Consider the following 20,684-nt stretch of genomic DNA (forward strand, 5'->3'; position numbering starts at 1 on the left):
ATCGAAGCTTTTTTGTTTTTGAATAATTAAAAATTTAAGTAAAACTAAAAATAACGATGACTGTGCTTTTTTTTTCTTCAAGTCATTCATTGCAAACATTGAAAGTTATATAAATATGGTAATGCTACATTCTTACATTCAAACATTTACAAGGTAGGTTGATCATAAATTGTTAATTTGTGTATTGTGTGTTGAAAGACAGCCTTAGTTTAAATAAAAATAATTAAACAAAAAGAATTTAAGTACTAATTTCAGCTTAAAAGCATAATTGTTTTTTGTTACACGAATTACAAATATTTTGATTTTTTTTACTATGTTGCAAACTTTGTGTAAAAAAAATTAAAAACACTATAAAGGATAACAAACTTATGCTAAGAATAAATAGACTTTCAATTAATATATGTACCTTATATCAACATGATACATTAAACTATTTGTGTTCTAAAAATTAGCTTTAGTTTAAGTATGTATTACTATAACAAAACAGAATGGTCAACTTTATAACTCTGATATTTAAAACTATAAATATTATACTATAAATATTATATTTATCTGACTATCATTTGTTTTAATCAGATGAAACAAAAATCTTTTTAGCTTTAACTGTATACAATAACTTTTAAAGTTTGAAATAGTAAATTTATCATACTGTTATGTTAATTTAAATTGTTACTCATGTATATTCGTAACAATAAACTTTGTAAAGAAATTACCGCGTAAAGGTTACATAATTAAAGTTTCTGCAGGAGCACAAAGTTGTAAGTTTTTTGTTTAGTTAATAATGAATTTCCTGAGTTTTGTACCAAATTAATATTTAAAGATTTATAAGATTTTTTAAATTTCTTATCCTAAATAAAAAATTTTACAGTAACAAATAGAATTATTTTTAATTTTTTCGTTAAAAACAGTATGTTTAACAAGCTTTTTTTTATAACAGATCGATAAGACAAACCATTTATAGCCTATTATAGGCGTTTAAAAGTTAGTTTTTATAAGATTAAAGCATAAAAATTGTCATTGTACTTAACTATAAAATTCAAAAAAAAGCTAGTTCGAATTTTTAAAAATATTTAAAAATTTTTATTTGATAACTATACTAAACAATATTAATAAAAAGTAAATTGTAGGTAGACTAATTTATTGAACTGCATATAGAAACTAAGAAAAATGACTATACTTCAACAACAAAAACTTAATTTATTCAAAATAAACATTTAAAGTTTGATAAGTGCAATTCAAACTGCTTTTTAATATATAATAAACAATAAAAATACAAAACAAACAATTTATTTGTTTTAGTATTAATCGAAAAACTAAAATCCATCTCTGGAATAAACTATTTTATTATTTTTAATGCAACTTAAGAGTTTAATTAAGATCGTTGAATTTTTTAGCTTAAAGAACCACAAACTAAAAAAGAAACCTTTTTAAATCTAAAAGACTAGCAAATATCTTCGTTTTACGATATTTATGGAATTTAGGTTATATTTTAAACCTTTAAACTGGTACCAAGTGTTAAAGATTATGAGTTTAACTGTTTTGAAAATTATCAGCTCTGTAGGATACTAAAATGAAAATGTTTTTATGTGTACATCAACAATACAAATTGAACAATCAAACTTGTTTTTAGTAAATTAAATTTTAGTTTTTACCTACTTTGCGAAAAACACTAATTATAAACACTATATTACCATAACTGTTTTTTAATGAGTAGTATCATAACTTTAGCTTAATTTAGCTTTACAAAATGCAAAAATCATAGGCTTTGATATCACAAACTTAACTGGGTTAATAAAGACAAAGTTGTACTTGTATTATATGTTCTATAAAAATTTTATAAACTTCTTTTGTTCAGTATAAGATTTTGTAAAGAAATATACTTTAGGAAAGTTTTATTTGCTTAAGATATTTTTTTAAATATACATAAAAGCAGAATTTTAAATCAATTAATTGTGAAGGTATTTGTCGCATTTAATTTTAAAGAAAACGATTAATAGTTTACATTACATTTGAATATGTTTTTAAAGCAACTTTAATAGATATTTTGTTTTAATTAAAGTTTCAGTTATAAACTACTATTATCAGTAATATTTTAGCACTCATTTCAATACAACTTATTTGTATTTTTTTTCTTTAGACTAATACAAACTCTTTAAAATGGGTACTGAAGACTTTTTAATAAACTACTGCAACTCTAGTTTTTGGGTGAGTTAGCAATTTTTGCTTTAGTAATTTCAAAGTAGTAAAATATTATTTTAACATAAAAACATGTTTAAATCTATACAATACAAACTCGTTCTATTAATATAAATTACGTTATTTGAAATATATTACTTCTACAGTTTAAGTTTGGTAATTTCTAAGAGAAAACGATATAATTCAACTTAAATTTTACAGCTGTTGATATCATTGGTCAGCTTTAAAAGTTTTTTAGAGCTCATAAAAAAAAAAATTAAATATTTAATATTTATGCTTGAACATTTGATATAGACTTTTTATAAGTGCTTAAACTAACTTAAACTCAAGTTTTTCAATGTATTTAAATTTTACTTAAGTTATAAGTTACTTAGTTGTACCTTGGACGGTTGTACGAAACTTAAAAACGATTGAAACAATGTTAGCAAAAACCAATGACTATATTCTATCAGGTTTCGAATTTTTCGACTCTTTCCTACCCACAATTCACACCTTGTTTTCAACACATAATTCTAGTGTGGATTCCTTGCGGGTTTCTCTTCCTGTTTTCTCCACTGTTTTTCTACTCGAACAGTAAATCGGATCAAAAGCCTTTAAAATGGAGCAAACTCCACAAAATTAAAACGGTAAATCATGAATGTTTTTTATATGACATAAACTTTTAAGAAATTAACACAGTTTTAAACTTATCATTGCTGTTTTCTGACAGGTATTAACTTTATTCCTACTAGTAGCAACTGTCTGTCAGTTGTTTTACAGAGTGTTTAATCAAGTCAGGAGCAATGAACAGTTTACTATTGCAGACTTTGCTTCTCCTTCATTGATTGCCTTATCCACAGTGAGTTTAAGTTTTCCTAGAATTTGTTTTAAATACTTCTAAAACATCATTGTTCCTGTTTAGTCAATCATATAAACTAATATCATTTTTTATTTAAAATAAGTGCTTTTGGGCAAAGTATTTGATATTAAAAAAACAGATCTTAGCTATTGTGATGCAAGAATACCAAAGAATAAAGGGAAAAGTGACGAGTGGAATTCTATTTCAGTTTTGGTTAATACTTTTACTTTGTGGAATTATCACATGCACCGACAGAATAAGGCAAACTGTTGATAACGTTCGTTAATTTTTGCTATAGCCCATTTCGTAAACTAAAATTGATTTAAAAGAATAAAAATACTCATTTGTAAGTGTAATCAAACAATTTACTTATTTATTAAAGAAGTCTAAAAATATAATTTTATTCAAATAAATGTTAAAAGTAAGTTAATACATACATATCGAATAATGATAGTTCAATTACATGTTGAAAGTAGCTAAAATTTGTCTAACTGATTTATGTAAAAGTAAAAACTTTCTTATTTTATAGAATGGAGTTCCACCAAATTTATTTGAGTTCACTGTGTTTTTCTGTTACTACGCTTTTCTTTTACTTGTATTTATAGTTCATTGTTTCGCTGAACCAAAAGAACAAAAAGCGGTAAGTTAATTTTAAAAAGAAAGCTAAGAAATACTTTAACATAAACTGAATAAATAGTTAACTAGGCAATGACTTAAAAATAAACTTAATGAGTATAACAGTAACTTTTTGTTTGGTTCTATTTGAAATAAACGTTTATTACTAGATGTTAAAATAGAAAATTACTATAAAAAATTTAATAATCTGTTTTTAAAGAACAAATCACCAGAAGAAAATGCCTCATTTTTGAACAAACTGTTTTTCTGGTGGTACAATCCGTTAGTCTCTTGTTATTGTTGTTTCTTTTTAAAGTAATTTTATCAAAATTTTCTAATTCTTAAAGTGATAAAAAAAGATTATATGAATTTTTAGACAAAAAAGTTATTATAAGCAAATTAAACTTAAGCAACTTGTTTATTTTTTGTGTATTGGAAAAAACTTAAAAGCAAAAATTTATATTTTTACATTAAAAACATTTTTTTAAACTTTTAAGTTATAATAAAACCATGTTCCAAAACTAACCAGTATTTGAATTATGTTATAACATTGTAAACAGATCTAATGTATAGAGTTTAATGAAAAAAGTTAAATTATAAATTAAGTTTAAAGAATGCATAAAAAAAGGTTTTACTAAATATTGACTTTTCTTTTTAGTTTCTCTTAAATTTTTTAGTGTTCACTATAATGAGTTCAACACATTATTACAGAGTCATTATGGCGGGATACAGAAAGCCTTTGACAACAGATGATGTGTGGGAGCTAGAAGACAGGGATTTATCCGAGACTGTTGGCGGAGTGTTCAGGAAAATTTGGTCCGAAGAACTGAAAAAGAGCAAGTGAGTTTTTTTCGATAAACTTTTTTTGATGGAAGAGAATAAACTTTTATTTCGTCACATTTTGGAAAAACCCTATTTGAATAGAAAAAATTTTAAATTATCGATTGTTCTGCTAAAACAACAAAAGTTTTGTTGCTTCAAAAGTTTCTTGAATAACTAGATTTTATACTAGTAATTTGTTTAAGTTTATTCTATTAAACTTATAAGATTACTAAAAACTTACATAGAAACGCACTGGATAAACAAAATGGTCTTGTTGAGTATGTCAATGAAGGTTATGATGAAAAACAAACACAAGTAAGTGTTTTTTAATTACAACCAAAAGCAGTACTTTTTCATAACTTGAATTTTTAAGGGCAAGAAAAAGAGGATAGACTACAAATCATCGCCTTACACGGCAAGTATTTGGAAAGCTATGATAAAGCAATACTGGAAGATGGGACTGGCAGCTGTATTTTACAAGCTTTTAAACGACATTATTCAATTTTTTAAGCCTACTTTGCTTTCGTAAGTCATATTTAAAAAAAAAATATTACAGTATTGTGGTTTGAAACTAATTTTATTATAACAAAACTAAAAACAATTTTAAATTAGCTAGTTTGTAATTTTTTTTTTTTAGTTTTTCTAGGTTATTAAGTTTTTTTCATTTAAACAAGTACAGAAAATGATGTTTATTACTTCCTTTTTTTTTTATATATAAAAATTTATAACTTTGTTACTGTTTTACTTTTTTTTATTTTAACTATTTATGTAAAAAACATCTAAGATAATGTTGAAAATCTTGTTTTAATAAACTGAAACTTATCAATTATAAATTTTAAAATTTATTAACAATACAGTGTTTCACTCGCTTGAAACTAGTCAAACGAGATCTTCAGTTGAATAAAATATTATTTATAAGATTCTATTTGTAGGATTTTATTCAACTGAAGATCTCGTTTGACTAGTTTCAAGCGAGTGAAACACTGTATTGATAATAAATTTTAAAATTTATAATTGATCATTCTCCTTGTATCTAAGATGAGAACTTTGATTGTCATCTTTAAAGTATAAAGTATACAACTGAAACTTATAACAGAGCAATGATAGAGTTCACGGGCAACAATGATGCGCCTTTGTATCAGGGCTACTTCATAGCAGTGGCAATGTACGTAGTTGCCGTTGTACAGGCTATTTGCCTTCAGCAGTATTTTCAAAAGTGCTACATAGTTGGTATGCAAATCAGAACTTCACTCATTACTATTATATACGACAAGGTTTTTTTTTTTTAATCATTTGTAAAACCTTTTTTAAATATTTTAGTTGTATTACAGTTTTACGTTAAAACCAATTTCATTATCAAAAAAAATATTCAAGTTATACAAGCATAGTATGTATACTTTTTGTTTAATGCTTATTACTACTAGGCATTGAAGATTTCTAATTCTGCAAAACAAGAGTCTACACTTGGTGAAATTGTAAATTTAATGTCAACAGACGCACAGAGGCTTATGGACCTGATGACTTACGTCAATATTTTGTGGTCTGGACCTTTTCAAATCATCGTTGCTGTAGTTCTACTTTGGAATGTTAGCAGATTTTTTTTCAATTTCTTTTAGTACAACATAAGTAATTGTTTTTCGAACATAATACTACTACCAATAATGAACTTGAAATTAACTTATTAATGAAAGCTTAAGTTATAAAAAGTCACAATAAATAAAAGTACTGTAAGTGCGGTAGCGACTTAGCGCGCCTTTTAAAATAAACAAACTTTAATACGCCAGTCATCTTAACAGTAGTTTTATAATGTTACGCAACGACGAAAGTTTACCACGATTGCAAAAAACGTACAAATTTGTACAATTTGAAATTGGCTGTAAAATAGTTAAAACATTTTGTATTACTTCAGTTTTTGTTAACAGCAATTGCAAGCTGCCGTCTTTGCCGGTCTGGCAGTTATGATTATTGTGATGCCATTCAATGCTGTTGTTATCAAGAAAATGAGAGTGTACTCGATGACCAACATGAAGCTGAAAGACGAGCGTATGAAAATGATGAACGAAGTCCTAAATGGAATAAAAGTTAATATTCTAAAACAATTGAAATTTAGTTTACCCTATAATCTTTGGAAGAAACGCATTTAAGCTTGAAAAATTACGTTATCAAATTATTTTTACCACAAGCAAATTACTTTGTATAAAGGCAAGTAAATTAAATAAACAAAATCTAAACTAATCTACGACAAATTTATTAGAAGTTTGGTAAGTATATACATAATTTTAAATTAAATTAAATTTTGATATCAAAAAAAAGGTTTTAAAAATGTACGGATGGGAGCCCTCATTTGAAAAGCAAATAGAAGACATAAGAGCAAAAGAGCTGAAGAATCTGAGAAGAGTGGCTGTATTAAAAGCAATTTCATCTTTCTTGTGGAACTGCACACCGTTCTTTGTAAGTTTACTTAGCTAATAAAAAATCTTCAAAACTTTGTCTTAAACGAAAAACTTTAAATAAGTACCTATAAATTTTGTTGATAACACTATAAAATTTTAATTGTTGTTAAATCTTTTTAATTTGTTATGTAATATAAACAACTAAACTTCAACATGTGTACTAAAACTAACTTTTATCATGTGTTAATATTTAAGATAATATAACGCTATGTTTAACAGGTTACCATAGTTTCGTTTGGAGTGTACTTAGCACTTTCACCGGATAATGTGCTTGACTCAACAAAAACTTTTGTCTCAATATCTCTGTTTAACATCATCAAATTTCCACTAATCATGTTACCCAACGTGTTTACTGCTCTAGTCCAAGTAATAAGACCTTTTTTTTTATTTCTGATAACTGTTGTTTCAAGCATGATTGAATTTATTTATTACTCGTTGATTAAGCTTAGCAAAGAAGTGGTCTACAAATTCAACATATAAATTTATTTTGTAAATGCAGTATACATATGTGAAAATAACACGTAAATAAGTCCGATTCAAAACAAATTTAATTTAAATAAGAAATATATTCATTATTAAAAAAAAAAGCATTTGCTTCATTATCGATGAAAGCTTTAATTCGCATTTTGTTTATAATTTCTGCTTAATTAAATAGATTTAAACTATCTTGCTTTAAACAATAAAAGATTTTATAAAACCTAAGTGTCGCTGTTTGACTTATAGTTGAAGACAGTCAAGTTCAATTTTGATGGCAAAATGACAAACAAAACAAACAAATTTATTTTGTTTGTTTTGTAATATTATATCAAGCTGTTAAGTTGCTAAGTCATAACACTAATTTATAACTAGGTTTTAACAATTTTTAATGGTATTTTAAAATCATTTTAATTATCTTTGTGTATATATGCTATTATTTTTTTGTTATTTAATACTAAATGTTTATTAACTGTTACCATTAAAACTGTAAAAATTTTGTAGTTTTTTTTAGATAGGTTTTCTAAAAAAAGGTTTTTAATATACTACTCTATAAGGTTCTACCATTAAAAACCGAGATTATTTTTTTGTTTTATTTCTTAGGCCCAAGTATCCGTGAAAAGAATTACAAACTTCTTGCTGGGCTCCGAAATCGACCCTAAAGCTGTGAATAGAAAACATGACGAAGGTAATGAGAAATTTTAGTTTGCAAGTCATTAGTGTTTGATAAAGGCACATTAAAAATGATATTACGCAAAATTGTGTTATGTTTGCTTTTGTTTTAAGTTTTTGTGAAACTATAAGGTAAATATTTTTTACTTCATTGTCGTATTTAAAATTTAACAATAGTTGTCTAAATTAAAAGCAAAGTGAATATATAAAGTTAGTGTAAATATACCTTTTGGTACTTGAGATTCTTTTTTTTTTAAGATTTTTCAAAACGCTTATTAGTTTGTTGTTAAAATTGTTGTTATGTTAGATTTTTGAAACATAAAAATGAATCAGTTAAATTATCATACATAATTAAGGAATATACTTGTTTTACTTCAAAAGTTTTTTTTAACTTAGTTCTATGTTGGCAACTAATTGTATTTTTAAGGATGTAAAAGTTCATTTTAATTTACAAAATACTATTCAAAATTACTGTACTAATACAAAGTGTTAATTAAATGTACTTATCACCAGAAAGCCAAATAAAAGTGGAAAATGGGTCATTCTCATGGGAAGAAACGGGAGAAAATGTTTTACACGAGTAAGATTTTATATACATAAATTTAAAAATCTTACAAAAACTCAAAGCTTGATTAAGTAGCATTTCAACTGATTTCTTAAATTCTAATAAACGGTTTTAAATATCATTTTTGTTTAGCATATCCTTCAACGTAAAACCTGGTGAACTTGTTGCAATAGTAGGTCACGTGGGTAGCGGAAAGTCTTCCGTTATTTCAGCATTGTTAGGAGAAATGGAAAAGGAAAAGGGATACGTTGGTATGAGGGTTAGTCAGCTGTTAAACTCATATACTTAAAAGCCTTAGTTGTGTTAACAAAACTAAAACTTTGTCTTAAAAAACTTTCCCGAACTACCACTAGAAATCATAAAAATTTAAAGCAAAATTACTTTAATCTTCAAGCAACTTATAAAGCTTTACAATTTTATTTCAACCATCTTTAAAACTTAAAGGGGTCTGTTGCCTACGTTCCACAACAAGCGTGGATACAAAACGCAACCCTTAAAGAAAACATTTTGTTCGGAAAACGGCTCGACAGCGAAATTGATGACAAAAGTGTGCAAATGACTTCATTCTCGACAAAAGTGAGCAGCTCTTCGGATGTCATCGATGAGAAGTTTTATGAAAAGACAATAAGGGCGTCAGCGCTCAAGTCAGATTTTGAAATTTTGCCTGGTGGTGACAGCACTGAAATTGGAGAAAAGGTTTGGTACAGATCTTTTTGTTTCGATTTGTTTTGTAAAACTGAAAACTCACTATGGTTACAGCGTTTTCTCAAATTTTTTTTTTACTAACTTGATAGCTTTTGCTAAACAGTTTTTTATAGGGAATTAACCTAAGCGGGGGGCAGAAGCAAAGAGTTTCGTTGGCAAGGGCAATTTTCCAAGACTCAGATGTTTACCTGCTGGATGATCCTCTGTCTGCAGTCGATTCCCACGTCGGCAAGCATATTTTCGAAAATGTAATCGGTTCAAATGGAATGCTCAAAAATAAGGTGAGAAGTGTTATCTTTATTGTTTGCAAAACTTTTTTTTTTTATACCAGAAAGGTTGTTGTGAACATTGCATCATTTTTTTCACTTTGAATTTTTGTAATATTAGTCTTAATTATTAAACATTAGTTATTCAATGTTTTATACATTTTTTAAGAGTATAAATACAATAATTTAAAAACAAAAAAAAATTAAAAAAATTAAAAATAAAGAAGTGCTAATTTTAAAACAAACTTTATATACCATAGTTTAACCTTTTTTTTACATTTAGACAAGGGTATTAGTTACGCACGGAGTCAAGTACCTACCAAAAACTGATAGAATTATTGTATTAGACCATGGTAGAATAAGTGAAACTGGAACTTACAAAGAACTTATGGATAAAGGAGCTGAGTTTGCAAAATTTATTGAAGAATTTGCTTCTCAAAAACAAAACGATGAAAGCTCAGCTGGTGATGTCACAGGTTGTACAAACTTTTTTTTTTCTTAAGCTGAATTTTAAATATCAAGTCAATTTTTAATCTACTAAAAAAGTAACTTTAGCTTTTATTTTAAATGTTTATTGTCAAGCTTTTATACAAAAAACAAGTAAAACGCTTTGCATTCTTACTTACCAAGAAAACATTACCAACAAAATTTTAAAAATAACTACAAACAATAAATAAAACAAAAATTTTGTTTTAGTTGATGAAGTCACGGAAAAAGATCTAGACTGTTTACCTGATAACTTTGATGATGTTTCAGAGTTTAACGAAAACGAAGAAATAACCACCGAAGGAGTTTTAAAGAAAGAGTTTAGAGACAGCATTAGAAGTAGAAAGTCTATGTAAGTTTGTTTTTTTTTGATGTTTTTGTTATGTAAATAATATGTATGTTTTTAAAAATTTTATTTTAGTAACTTTAATAAACGTTTAAATCTAACGTGTAAATTTAACTTTCAATTTTTACTTTTGTATTTTAAAAAAGAACTTCAATAGACTTAAAGTTTAGAATATTTAGTTAAACAAATTTATATATAGTTAACTAAATCTAGGTACAGCACAAGTACAGGTAGCACTTTATCGAGAATTAGTTCCAAAAAACTAAAAAAGAAACTGAAAAAGTACGAAGAAAAGAGCAAACCAAAGGGAAAACTAACCGATCAAGAAACTTCACAAGAAGGATCTGTTAGATTTTTTTAATTAGTTATAATTGAAAGTTTGAGTACTGAGGTTAATAAATACATTATCTTAACTAAAACTTTTTATTACATACTCTTTTAAACAGCTTTTAATACTGATTTATTTTAAACAAATTATTTACTTTCAGGTGAAATTTTCAGTATTCATCAGATATCTAAAAGCAGTCGGTCCTTTGATGTGTACAATTATTCTGTCTGCTGAAGCTTTGTATCAGGTAATTAATTATAATCAGTACTGTTATAAAGTTTTAATATTTAAAGTTGAATTTAATTCTTACAGAATAAGAAATTGTTTAGACTTTTAATACATCTAGTAAAAATTGTTGTTGCTTTTTTAGAGCTTTAAAATATTAGCATTTATAAATTAGTATTGTTTTAAAAGTTGTTTAATAAACAATGGTTGTATTTAATGTGGCAAAAAGTTCAACTACTTAAGTTTTAAGCTTTAAAAGCTAATTCAAAACTATCAAATAGTTACTAATGCTTTTGGCAGGCATCAGTAATTGGTGCATCGATCTGGATGAGTGACTGGTCAGAAGATGGTGACTTGCTATCCACAGAAGAGTTCAGAAGTCAAATCGGATTAAGACTTGGTGTTTACGGAGCTCTGGGTGGTGCACAAGGTTTAGGCAATTTAAAATTGTTTCAAAATTTTACACATTTACAACACATGAAAATATATAGTAGCTTTGTGTAAAATCAGTATTTAATTTATGTTTTTTTTTTAATTGCAAGTAAAAGGAGTATACTATAAATGATACTTATAACTAATCATTTTGTGTATGTTTAATGCATGTATACTTTTCAGCATTCTTTGTGATGACTGACGTGTACACGTTAGCAATCGGGTGTTTGGGAGCAGCAAAGAAAATGCATCAAAGTCTTCTTCATAACACACTGCGGGCTCCGGCAAGCTTCTTCGACACAACTCCCCTTGGAAGAATTGTCAACAGATTTTCTAAAGTAAGTTAAAAGCTATATATCTTTTAAAATATTATCTTTTATAGTTTAAGTCTTAAATTATCAAACTTTTTGATAGATAAAAAGATTTAAACTACTTAAATACAAACTTAATAGTATATTTGTACAAAGTAGTGTTAGATTTTATTAGCATGTAACACTAATATGTTTGAACATTTAAAAACTAACTTTTGACTGAAACCTTTAATAATTAGTGTTTTTTTAAACAGGACGTTTACACAGTCGATGACACACTCCCATGGGCAATTCGAATGTGGACAGCTTGTATGTTTTCTGTCGTTGGCATCATTGTCGTCATTCTGTACTCTACACCAATATTTGGCGTGGTAATTCTTCCAATGGGAATCATTTATTACGTAGCTCAAGTCAGTTTCTTATGCTTACTATTTCTGTGTACAAGCGATAAGTTATAACTTTTTGCGTATCCCCTAACTAGCAAAAGATATTAGTATTTTGTTTCATATATTATATCATATTTTGATTGTCTGTTTACTGTCTGACGCTGGACCTAAGCATCTAAACCTGGACCGCTTTAACTAAAGGCACAGAATAAAAATAAAAGTTCAAAAAAGTTTATATTTTCATAAACAAAATTTACAATGTAGTACAGTAAAATATAAAAATATGAAGAATTTTTTTGCAGTAGTTTATTTGAAACAAAAACGTCAATCCAAAGCCTAAACACACTAAAAATAAACTAACTAGTAAAAAAAAAAACATCAAAGTTCTGAAAAAAATATTCGTTATACTTCTGGTATAGGTTTAGCTTACAACCTATACTATTGAATGAGAAAAACTACAGAACTTACTTATAAATTTTGACTGATAGAATTTAAGTAATAACTATCAAAATTTTGAAGATACTACATTGTAATAGTTATAACTTTTAAACTTCAAGCGATTATTTTTCAATAAAAATGTTTTGACAGAGGTTTTATGTTCGAACTTCTAGGCAACTCAAAAGAATAGAAAGCGTTTCAAGGTCGCCAATCTACTCTCACTTCAGCGAAACTATCTCCGGATCAACGCTGCTGCGCGCATACGGTGAAGAAAATAGGTTCACTTTGACCTCGCAACAAAAAGTCGACCACAACCAAAAGTGCTACTACTCGAATGTTGTTTCTAACAGGTGCTTGCAAACCTATAATTTTCATACAGATATGGTTAATTAACTTTAACTTTAACTTTAAAAGGTAAGTAAAAAAAATATTTTGTCAAGTTTTTTTTCAATTACCCAAAAAGAGAACTAAACAAATTTAGATTTTTTTAAGTGTACACCAGGGTTTATATCAAAATTAATTATTTTAAAGCCAAATTGGAAAAAACTAAAAAAAGCCTTCTTTTGCTTTCTCTTAGCAAAAATTGCTTCTAGTGTACACTGTAATTAAAACTATTTAAACTTAATGGGTACAACTTATTTTAAAACTTTTGTATTAATTCTAGATGGCTAGCGATAAGACTTGACATTATTGGAAATGCAATAGTATTTTTTGCGGCTTTATTTGCCGTATTACAGCGAGGTACTGTTAATGGAGCAATAGCTGGCCTTTCTCTTTCATATGCTTTGCAGGTTATCTCTCTAAAATGCTTGCAACATTCTTTCAGATGAGTTAAATAGCCTTTTACTATGAATGATTGTAGAAATAATCAACAGTAATGATAAAGTTTCAAACTAAACTTAAAAAATAAAAGTTGTATAAACAATAACCAATAGAATAGAATCAATTATAACTCCTTTGTTTTTTAAAATAAAAGGATCATAGAAAAAGTATAAATCAAATACTTTAGGTTTCATCACAAAAAAAAAAGTTTTTTGTACGATTGTATACAAAACTTATTAAAACACATACTTTATTTAGAAACATTTACAGATAACTTCAACGTTGAACTGGCTAGTAAGACAAACAAGTGAAACCGAAATTCACGTAGTTTCAGTTGAGAGACTAAAAGAATACTCTGAAGTTGAATCGGAGGTAAGCTTATTTTGTTATTTTTTAAAAGAACTTCATAAATTTCAGATTTAAGAATATAAGATAAACTTAGTTATTGACTTTTTTTATCTTTTTTAATTAAATGTAGATAGCACAAAAAACTTTTTGAAAAGTTTTAACAAAAATGTTAAGATATAACAAGCTACATACACAATTTTTTTCTTGATACTCGGTAACACAGTTCTTTAAACTATTTGTTTTCTATAAGCTCCTAAACTAAACACAAAAATTATCAGGCACCTTGGGAGATACCAGAAAAGAAACCAAAGAGCAGCTGGCCAGACAAGGGTCGTGTGCAGTTCAACAACTACAGCACAAGATACAGGGAAGGTCTCGACTTGGTTGTCAAAAATATCAAGATTGATATCCAACCCGGTGAAAAAGTATGTAATCATACATTATAATCAATTCATACACATTTTATATTATTTTATTCTTGGTTTTATCAATTAAATACAACACAGTCTTTAAAGCATTGTACTCCTCTATATGTTCATAACTCTAAAACTGATAAAAACTATATAAAGTTTTACAAAGAAAAAAAAATTACAGACTTAAATTCTAAGTAACAGTAACTTTACTAAAAGAAGTTTTTTTTTACTTCATACTACTTACTATCATACTACTTACTAAAATTAAACAGTTTATCATATCTTTTAAAATAATAAACTTGACTTCCAGGTGGGAATAGTAGGAAGAACGGGTGCAGGTAAATCTTCACTAACGTTGGCTCTGTTTCGAATTATTGAGGCAGCTCAAGGCAACATCACTATTGATGGAGTGGATGTTTCTGAAATTGGTCTCCATGATCTCAGATCTAAAGTTACAATCATTCCTCAGGTTGTTTTAAATGATGAGCAAATTTAAATGAAAAAATATATATATATTGTATTAAATGAAGCTAGCAAGCTAGCATTTAACTTAGCTTTAAGACTGAAAACTATTTATTTCAGTTCTTCTAAACACTAACAAGTTCATTTTTATAAATACTTAACTTCAAATTAATAAATTAATGATCGTCAATTTTCAATAAAAAAAATTTAAAATTTTCAACCACATTATAAATACATAAGCTAATTTTTGTTTTTTTCTCCAAGGATCCAGTACTGTTTTCGGGAACACTCAGAATGAATTTGGATCCGTTTGAATCTCATTCAGATGATGAAATCTGGAACGGTTTGGAATACTCTTATCTGAAAGATTATGTTTCCAGTCTTCCTGACAAGCTGATGCATCCCTGCTCCGAGGGTGGTGAAAATCTGAGGTTTGCGTTTTTGTCATAAAATTCGTTAATAACTTAAAATATATCAAACAGTGCTACTTTTGTACTTAAGAGCAACTTTTTCACAATGTTTGTCTTACGGCTAAAAGCATATTAAGTTAAGATCTTTAAATCAAACATTTATTAAGTGCTTGTTTTAGAAGCTAAAAGTATATAAACTGATCATCAGTCTTTAACTACATGTACTATTCAGATTATATTAAGCTGCTTGATTTTATATAAAAAAAATTTATACTAATTTGTAAGTTTAAAATAAGTCCAGATATCAAACTTAAATATTTACAACTAACAACTTAGAATCTAAAAATTGAATTTAAAAAACTGCTTTCGATAATCATAATATGTTTTGTCTAGTGTCGGACAACGCCAGCTTGTTTGTCTAGCAAGAGCCCTGTTAAGAAGATCGAAAATTTTAGTTTTGGACGAAGCAACAGCCGCTGTCGACTTGCAAACGGATGACCTCATACAGAACACCATCAGAGATCAATTTAGGGAAAGCACCATCATAACGATTGCTCACCGATTGAATACAATTATCGACTACGACAAGTACGTTTTTTGTTTTAACCAGTAAATATATAAAACGTAGTCAGTAACTCAACTTGGTGTACAATACTACAGTTTAAAAACGTTAAAGAACCATTGGATGTTTTTGTTCAGGCTTTTAAACTTCTTTAATTTTAAAATAAACTGCGTGTTTTAGTTTGTCTTTAAACTTAACTTATAATTTTATAAAGTTACAAAAGAGGTAAAACTTGATACAGTTTTTGATAATTTTGTAACAAAAACACATTTTTGATTAATAAAACAGAATTCTAGTTCTTGGAGAAGGAGAAGTTAAGGAATTTGATAATCCAAAAAGTCTTCTCAATAATAAAGATTCACTGTTCCATGCAATGGCAAAAGACGCAGGACTTGTATAACTTATCTTTTTACTTCTAGAAAACTTTTAATTTAGTATTATTTAAAACTTAGGATACTTTTTAAGTTTTTTAATTAACCCCGTTTAATTTTGAAAGAACTATTATTAACGATTTGTTTTTTAACTTTTTTCTTAGTTAGTATGCAACTTTTTATTTTTGAATTTTTTTTTATTTTCGTCTTTTTTTGCAAAATTTTTCAGAAAAATCATTTTTCTTAATTACCTTAAGTTGTGTCATTTTTTCGTTTATTTGAATACACATTTGTTCATTGCTATAAAAATGGTTTGTTTTTGCATGAGTTTGGTAAGTAAAGCTTAAATCGATGGGTAGTTGCTACAAATTTACTAGTTAAAACTGTTAACGTTTTTTTTTTCTAAGTAGGATATCCATATAAAAGATTTAACTCACATGAAGAATATTTGTACACCATTAATTGTTTACACCCAAGCAAAAAAATATTTTGTGTAACTTGAAAAAGTAAAGCTGCTTTAATCTAAACTAAAAAAAATAAAATCAATATGAAGTTCTGATTAAAGCAGCTTCACTTTCTTCAAGTTACACGAAAGAATATTTTTCAATATGAAGTTCTAACTGCTATAGTTGTCACATACATGTTTTCTATGCTTGTAAACGAATTTTACGAGTTGTTAAAAATCTAAATCTATCAATTTAAAATAAGTTTTTTTCTATTAACAAATGTATATCTTAACTAAATAAAAAATTGTAAACTTCACTATCAAAACAACATGCTGTTGTTTAAACTTTATAAAATACCTTATGAAAGTAAAGTTACAATACAAAGCAACTGATTTTTTTTTCTAAACTACACTATCAAAAAAACACACTCTTACTTAAGTTTTCTTAAAAACCTTAATTGAAGTAAACTTAAAAATAGAGCAGCTGACAATCTTTTGATTTTTAGTGTACGGTAGTTTCAAACTAGAACACCTTTTATTATTAATAACTTTTTTTTGTTATTTCTACATTACTGCAAGCTAACTTTAATTTACTTTAAGATGTTAATATAGTATAAATGCTTTAGATTTGTTAAACTTGCCAAAAAAGTAAGGGAAGGTCTTTCCAGTTTATTATTTCCTGAAAATATATTTTACTATCTTAAGATTACTTTTTGAAAATTTACGTGACGTTAGCGTCTTACATTGCTTTTTCTGATTGTAGTCTCAAAGCAACTTAGATATTTAAAAACTAGTGAAATGACTGTAAAAAATATTACATAAGTCTTTAGAAATATGGAGCAACTCGCTTATGGCAACAATAAATGATAAAATATATATGAACAAAAAGTAAATAAATGAGTTATAGTATTTAAAAGTATCCACAATTTTGTTCTAAAAATCTAACTTAAAAGCAATGTAAGTAATATATATTTTATAAACAAGCTTTATAACAAATTTTACTACATAACACTTAGCTTTATTATAAGACCTGCCTTTTGCCCTTTGTTTAATTTTAGTTAGTTTAGATTGTATTTCAAAATCTAAAGCCAATTTTAATGATTTCATTTTCATCAAAATTATTTTTTGTACACATCAAGTCCTTTATGATATTTTTAAGAGTCCAAACTTAAATAGCAGTAAGAATATCAGTTTTTTATTACTCTTACTACTTAATTTTCAATTATATTATAAGTTCAGGGTAGTTATTAATGTAACACAGGCTCGCTGTTTGTCTTAAAGAGTGGCAACACGATAACACTTTTTAACTAAAAAACACATTTTTTTCTATAATATTCATTTCATGTATTAATGTCATTTATATAAAATTTAATTTTAACTTTCTTTCTAGCATTACTGTCAATACAAAACGACATGTTTTGTATTAAAAAAATTTTTTTTTTCTTAAATTAAGCTGTTTTTTCAAAACAACCGCTGAGCGATGATTACTGAAAAGTTACGACCTAGGTAACTATTTATTCTGTAAAATGTTATGTATATTTAAATATTTTTTTATTTCAAGATTTTATATATACTTTTATACAAACAAAAATAGAAACAACACTAAAAATATATGTATAAAAATTCAATTTATAATCGTGGTTTTTTTCTGTACGCAGAAACAAAATATAATATGTTTACTTAAGTTGTAATTTAGATGATGCATTTAGAACACTAAAAAAAAAAAAATACCATCAAGTTTTATAAAGTACGAACTTTCAACTCAGCTTAAAAGTGCGTACCAAAGAAGTACCAGTCTAACTTGAAAAATGCACTTTAAATACAAAATGTTTGACTCAAAAGTCCGTAATAAACTGAAATTTCAAAATTAAGAAGTGTTTTCTCGAGATAAAGTTTACTATAAAAACAAAAAATGTTAAGTTTATTAAAACGTAACGAATTGAAGAGAAACAGTAATACTTAATTAAAGTTATCAGATCCATCAGATAAAAAAGATTTAAACTTTATCTTTATACAAAATCAAAGTCTACTGTCTGAAAACTTTATAAGAATAAACTCTAACTTTGTTTTCTTTATTGGTTCAAACACTTCTAATTTCCTCTAACCAAACACCGCGGGCTGACTTCTACGACTTCCCTTTTCGGCAACTTTTTCATGGGCACTCCCCTCGTGGAAAAGAACAATTTCGTGTACTTCCTAAAGTCCGGGTCCTTCACCTGGTATATGAAGAAGTTCCAGAAGCTGTTGTACAGGAAAATTACGCACATGACGTACTGGTAGTTGCGCACGCCTCCCGCCACCCTTTTCCCGCCTTTTTCGTCTTTTTCCCCCAACTTGACTCCTTCGATCATCGTGTAGGTCTTGCTCAAATGCACGACTTGGTTGATGTTGTAGGGCAGGATCGAGATGGTGTAGACGACAACCATCACAAAAATTGTCTTCGCCGCTCGAGCCACTCTCTTCTCTAACCCAGCCGTCGCCGCAGACGACCTGCTTTTGTTGCAAACTTTTTCTATCTGGACCTTGCTTTTTTTTATGGCTAACAGCATCAGGATATTGACGATCCAGCAGAGGCAAAGAGGGAAGAGCGTCAGGATGATGTCGAAGACGATCTCGAAGTCGCCCTTGTAGAAGACGAATAGCGACTGGAAGAACCAAAAGTACAAGTTTTCCTTGAACACTATGAACAGGCCGAAGAAGAGCGCGCAGAACCATACAACGACACAGGCGACTATTGCTTTCCGCTTGGTGGCGTGGATCTTGTACTTTATCGGGTACTTGATGGCGAAGTAGCGGTCGAAGCTGGCCAGCACGTACGAGTACATTACCGCAAAGCCGGCCACGTAGCAGAAGCAGCCGAAGGCGTTGTTGACCGTCGGCTCCTTGAACGGCGGCGACTTGAAAGCGGCGGGAAAAAGATCGTTGAAATCGAATCCGTCGTATGAAAAATTAGTCGCAGTTTTATCGATGTTTTCAAACTTGTACGGGGAGAAGATCATGTACGATGGGATGACGCAGCTGCCGACGAAGATGACGGAAGAGGAGCAGTCGGCCACGGCTAGGTTGAAGCGGAACACTCCGGGGATGTTTCGCAACTTCTTGTGCTTGTATATGACCAGCATAGCCAGCAGGTTGGATAGGATGATCAGGACGGCAGATGAGAAGTGGAAGTAGAACAAGTAGTTGAAATTTTCCTCGCACCTGAAAATTTGCTCAAATTTAAACGATAGAAGTTTTAGAATGCTATTTCTATCAATTATTGATCAGTTTTTAAATGCTTTAAATAGAAATACTTGAGAATTTAAGAATCAAAAAAGAAATTGAAACTAGCTTTTAAGTGTTTCATGGTTTACACGATACTTCATTTTGCTTTCTATATGTTAGAAGCTAGCTTTTTTTTGGGGAAGGGGGGTTAACATTTTGCATTTTAGTTGTTCAAATAGCTAACTTTAAAGTTAAATATTAAACTTACTGTAGTTTTTGAACCTATGAATAGTTTAAGTGTTTCAAATGTTCACAACTTAATTTCAGTTGTAATAAGTTTAAACCTCGTCTGCGAAACACAGAAGCCTGGTGAAAGCAAATGCTTGTGGTCCTCGTCCAAACCGCACCAGGCAAATTTGCAAAACGGAAGGTCGAGTCTTGCCGCTTCGTGGAATTCCCCTAGACTGAAATTTCTGCGAAGAAGCACTCTGTCGTACAGCGCTATCTGAGTGCAAGGCGTCTGCAGTTGCGAAAAAGTCAAGTTAGTTAAACTTTGTATGATGTTCTTCCAAGTTTCGTTGTTTGAACTGTTTAACTGCCGGTGGCATTTTTTGATCATTTTGCTTCTGTCGCAGTGCCTGTCGTAGACCAGGTCCGTGAACTCGGTGTAGTTCAGATGCCGGTTGGCGCACTCGTCTGCAAGTATTTCGCTGCAGTTGTGGTGAGCTGCCGCTTCGAAATAGGTCGTCAGGTAGGACTGCCTGAAGTTTTCGTAGAAAGCTCTTCGAAGCGATTTGCAGCGGCTCGTAGCTGTATAGAAAACATTAGTTTTAGTATTACTTTAAAGACTGTAGTGTTAACAAGTAATTTGTTACACTTTTTATAGTATTTTCACGGGGATTGTAGTGTTTATACATTAAGTTTTTATTGAAATATAAACTAGCAAACTAAACTTCGCACTATTTGAAGTTATAGAAGTATAAATAAACGTCATTAAATTAGGTTAATTTACGTTGTAGTAGAACGAAATTAACCTTTTAAAAGATGTAAGATAAATTAAAAGTCGTTTAGCTAAACAAAATTTGAATT

At 28.4% G+C, this 20,684-nt stretch overlaps 2 protein-coding genes across 2 annotated transcripts; both read left to right on the plus strand.

Moving 5' to 3' along the window:
* The first annotated feature begins 2,142 nt into the window (after positions 1 to 2,142).
* On the plus strand, positions 2,143 to 4,801 carry LOC145833493 (multidrug resistance-associated protein 1-like). The gene is made up of 8 exons (XM_082940666.1): positions 2,143 to 2,205; positions 2,649 to 2,822; positions 2,906 to 3,034; positions 3,174 to 3,311; positions 3,564 to 3,674; positions 3,870 to 3,931; positions 4,361 to 4,489; positions 4,717 to 4,801. The coding sequence occupies exons 1-8, from the start codon at positions 2,158 to 2,160 to the stop codon at positions 4,799 to 4,801; spliced, it is 876 nt and encodes a 291-aa protein (XP_082796792.1). The 5' UTR covers positions 2,143 to 2,157.
* Positions 4,802 to 4,866: 65 nt separating this feature from the next.
* On the plus strand, positions 4,867 to 16,111 carry LOC145834991 (multidrug resistance-associated protein 1-like). The gene is given in 26 exon segments (XM_082942522.1): positions 4,867 to 4,996; positions 5,568 to 5,745; positions 5,896 to 6,057; positions 6,394 to 6,552; positions 6,785 to 6,922; positions 7,144 to 7,290; positions 8,002 to 8,086; positions 8,584 to 8,650; positions 8,768 to 8,894; positions 9,080 to 9,331; positions 9,454 to 9,621; positions 9,890 to 10,070; positions 10,303 to 10,448; positions 10,638 to 10,784; positions 10,927 to 11,013; positions 11,292 to 11,421; positions 11,607 to 11,761; positions 11,989 to 12,144; positions 12,709 to 12,908; positions 13,223 to 13,349; positions 13,651 to 13,752; positions 14,007 to 14,153; positions 14,452 to 14,610; positions 14,868 to 15,034; positions 15,407 to 15,601; positions 15,864 to 16,111. Coding segments are annotated over 26 exon segments (3,786 nt in total). The 5' UTR covers positions 4,867 to 4,904; the 3' UTR covers positions 15,976 to 16,111.
* Positions 16,112 to 20,684: the final 4,573 nt, after the last annotated feature.

Source organism: Thalia democratica, chromosome 4 (genome assembly GCF_965202585.1).
Source record: "Thalia democratica chromosome 4, ktThaDemo2.hap1.1, whole genome shotgun sequence".
Lineage (NCBI taxonomy): Eukaryota > Metazoa > Chordata > Thaliacea > Salpida > Salpidae > Thalia > Thalia democratica.

What these genes read in the sequence shown, in the direction of transcription:
- LOC145833493 (XM_082940666.1), top strand. Translation starts at nt 2,158, where the DNA reads ATGGGTACTGAAGACTTTTTAATAAACTACTGCAACTCTAGTTTTTGG. An exon ending in CATTGATTGCCTTATCCACA is followed by an intron (nt 3,035 to 3,173) that starts GTGAGTTTAAGT and finishes TTAAAAAAACAG; the next exon opens with ATCTTAGCTATTGTGATGCA. An exon ending in AACCAAAAGAACAAAAAGCG is followed by an intron (nt 3,675 to 3,869) that starts GTAAGTTAATTT and finishes CTGTTTTTAAAG; the next exon opens with AACAAATCACCAGAAGAAAA.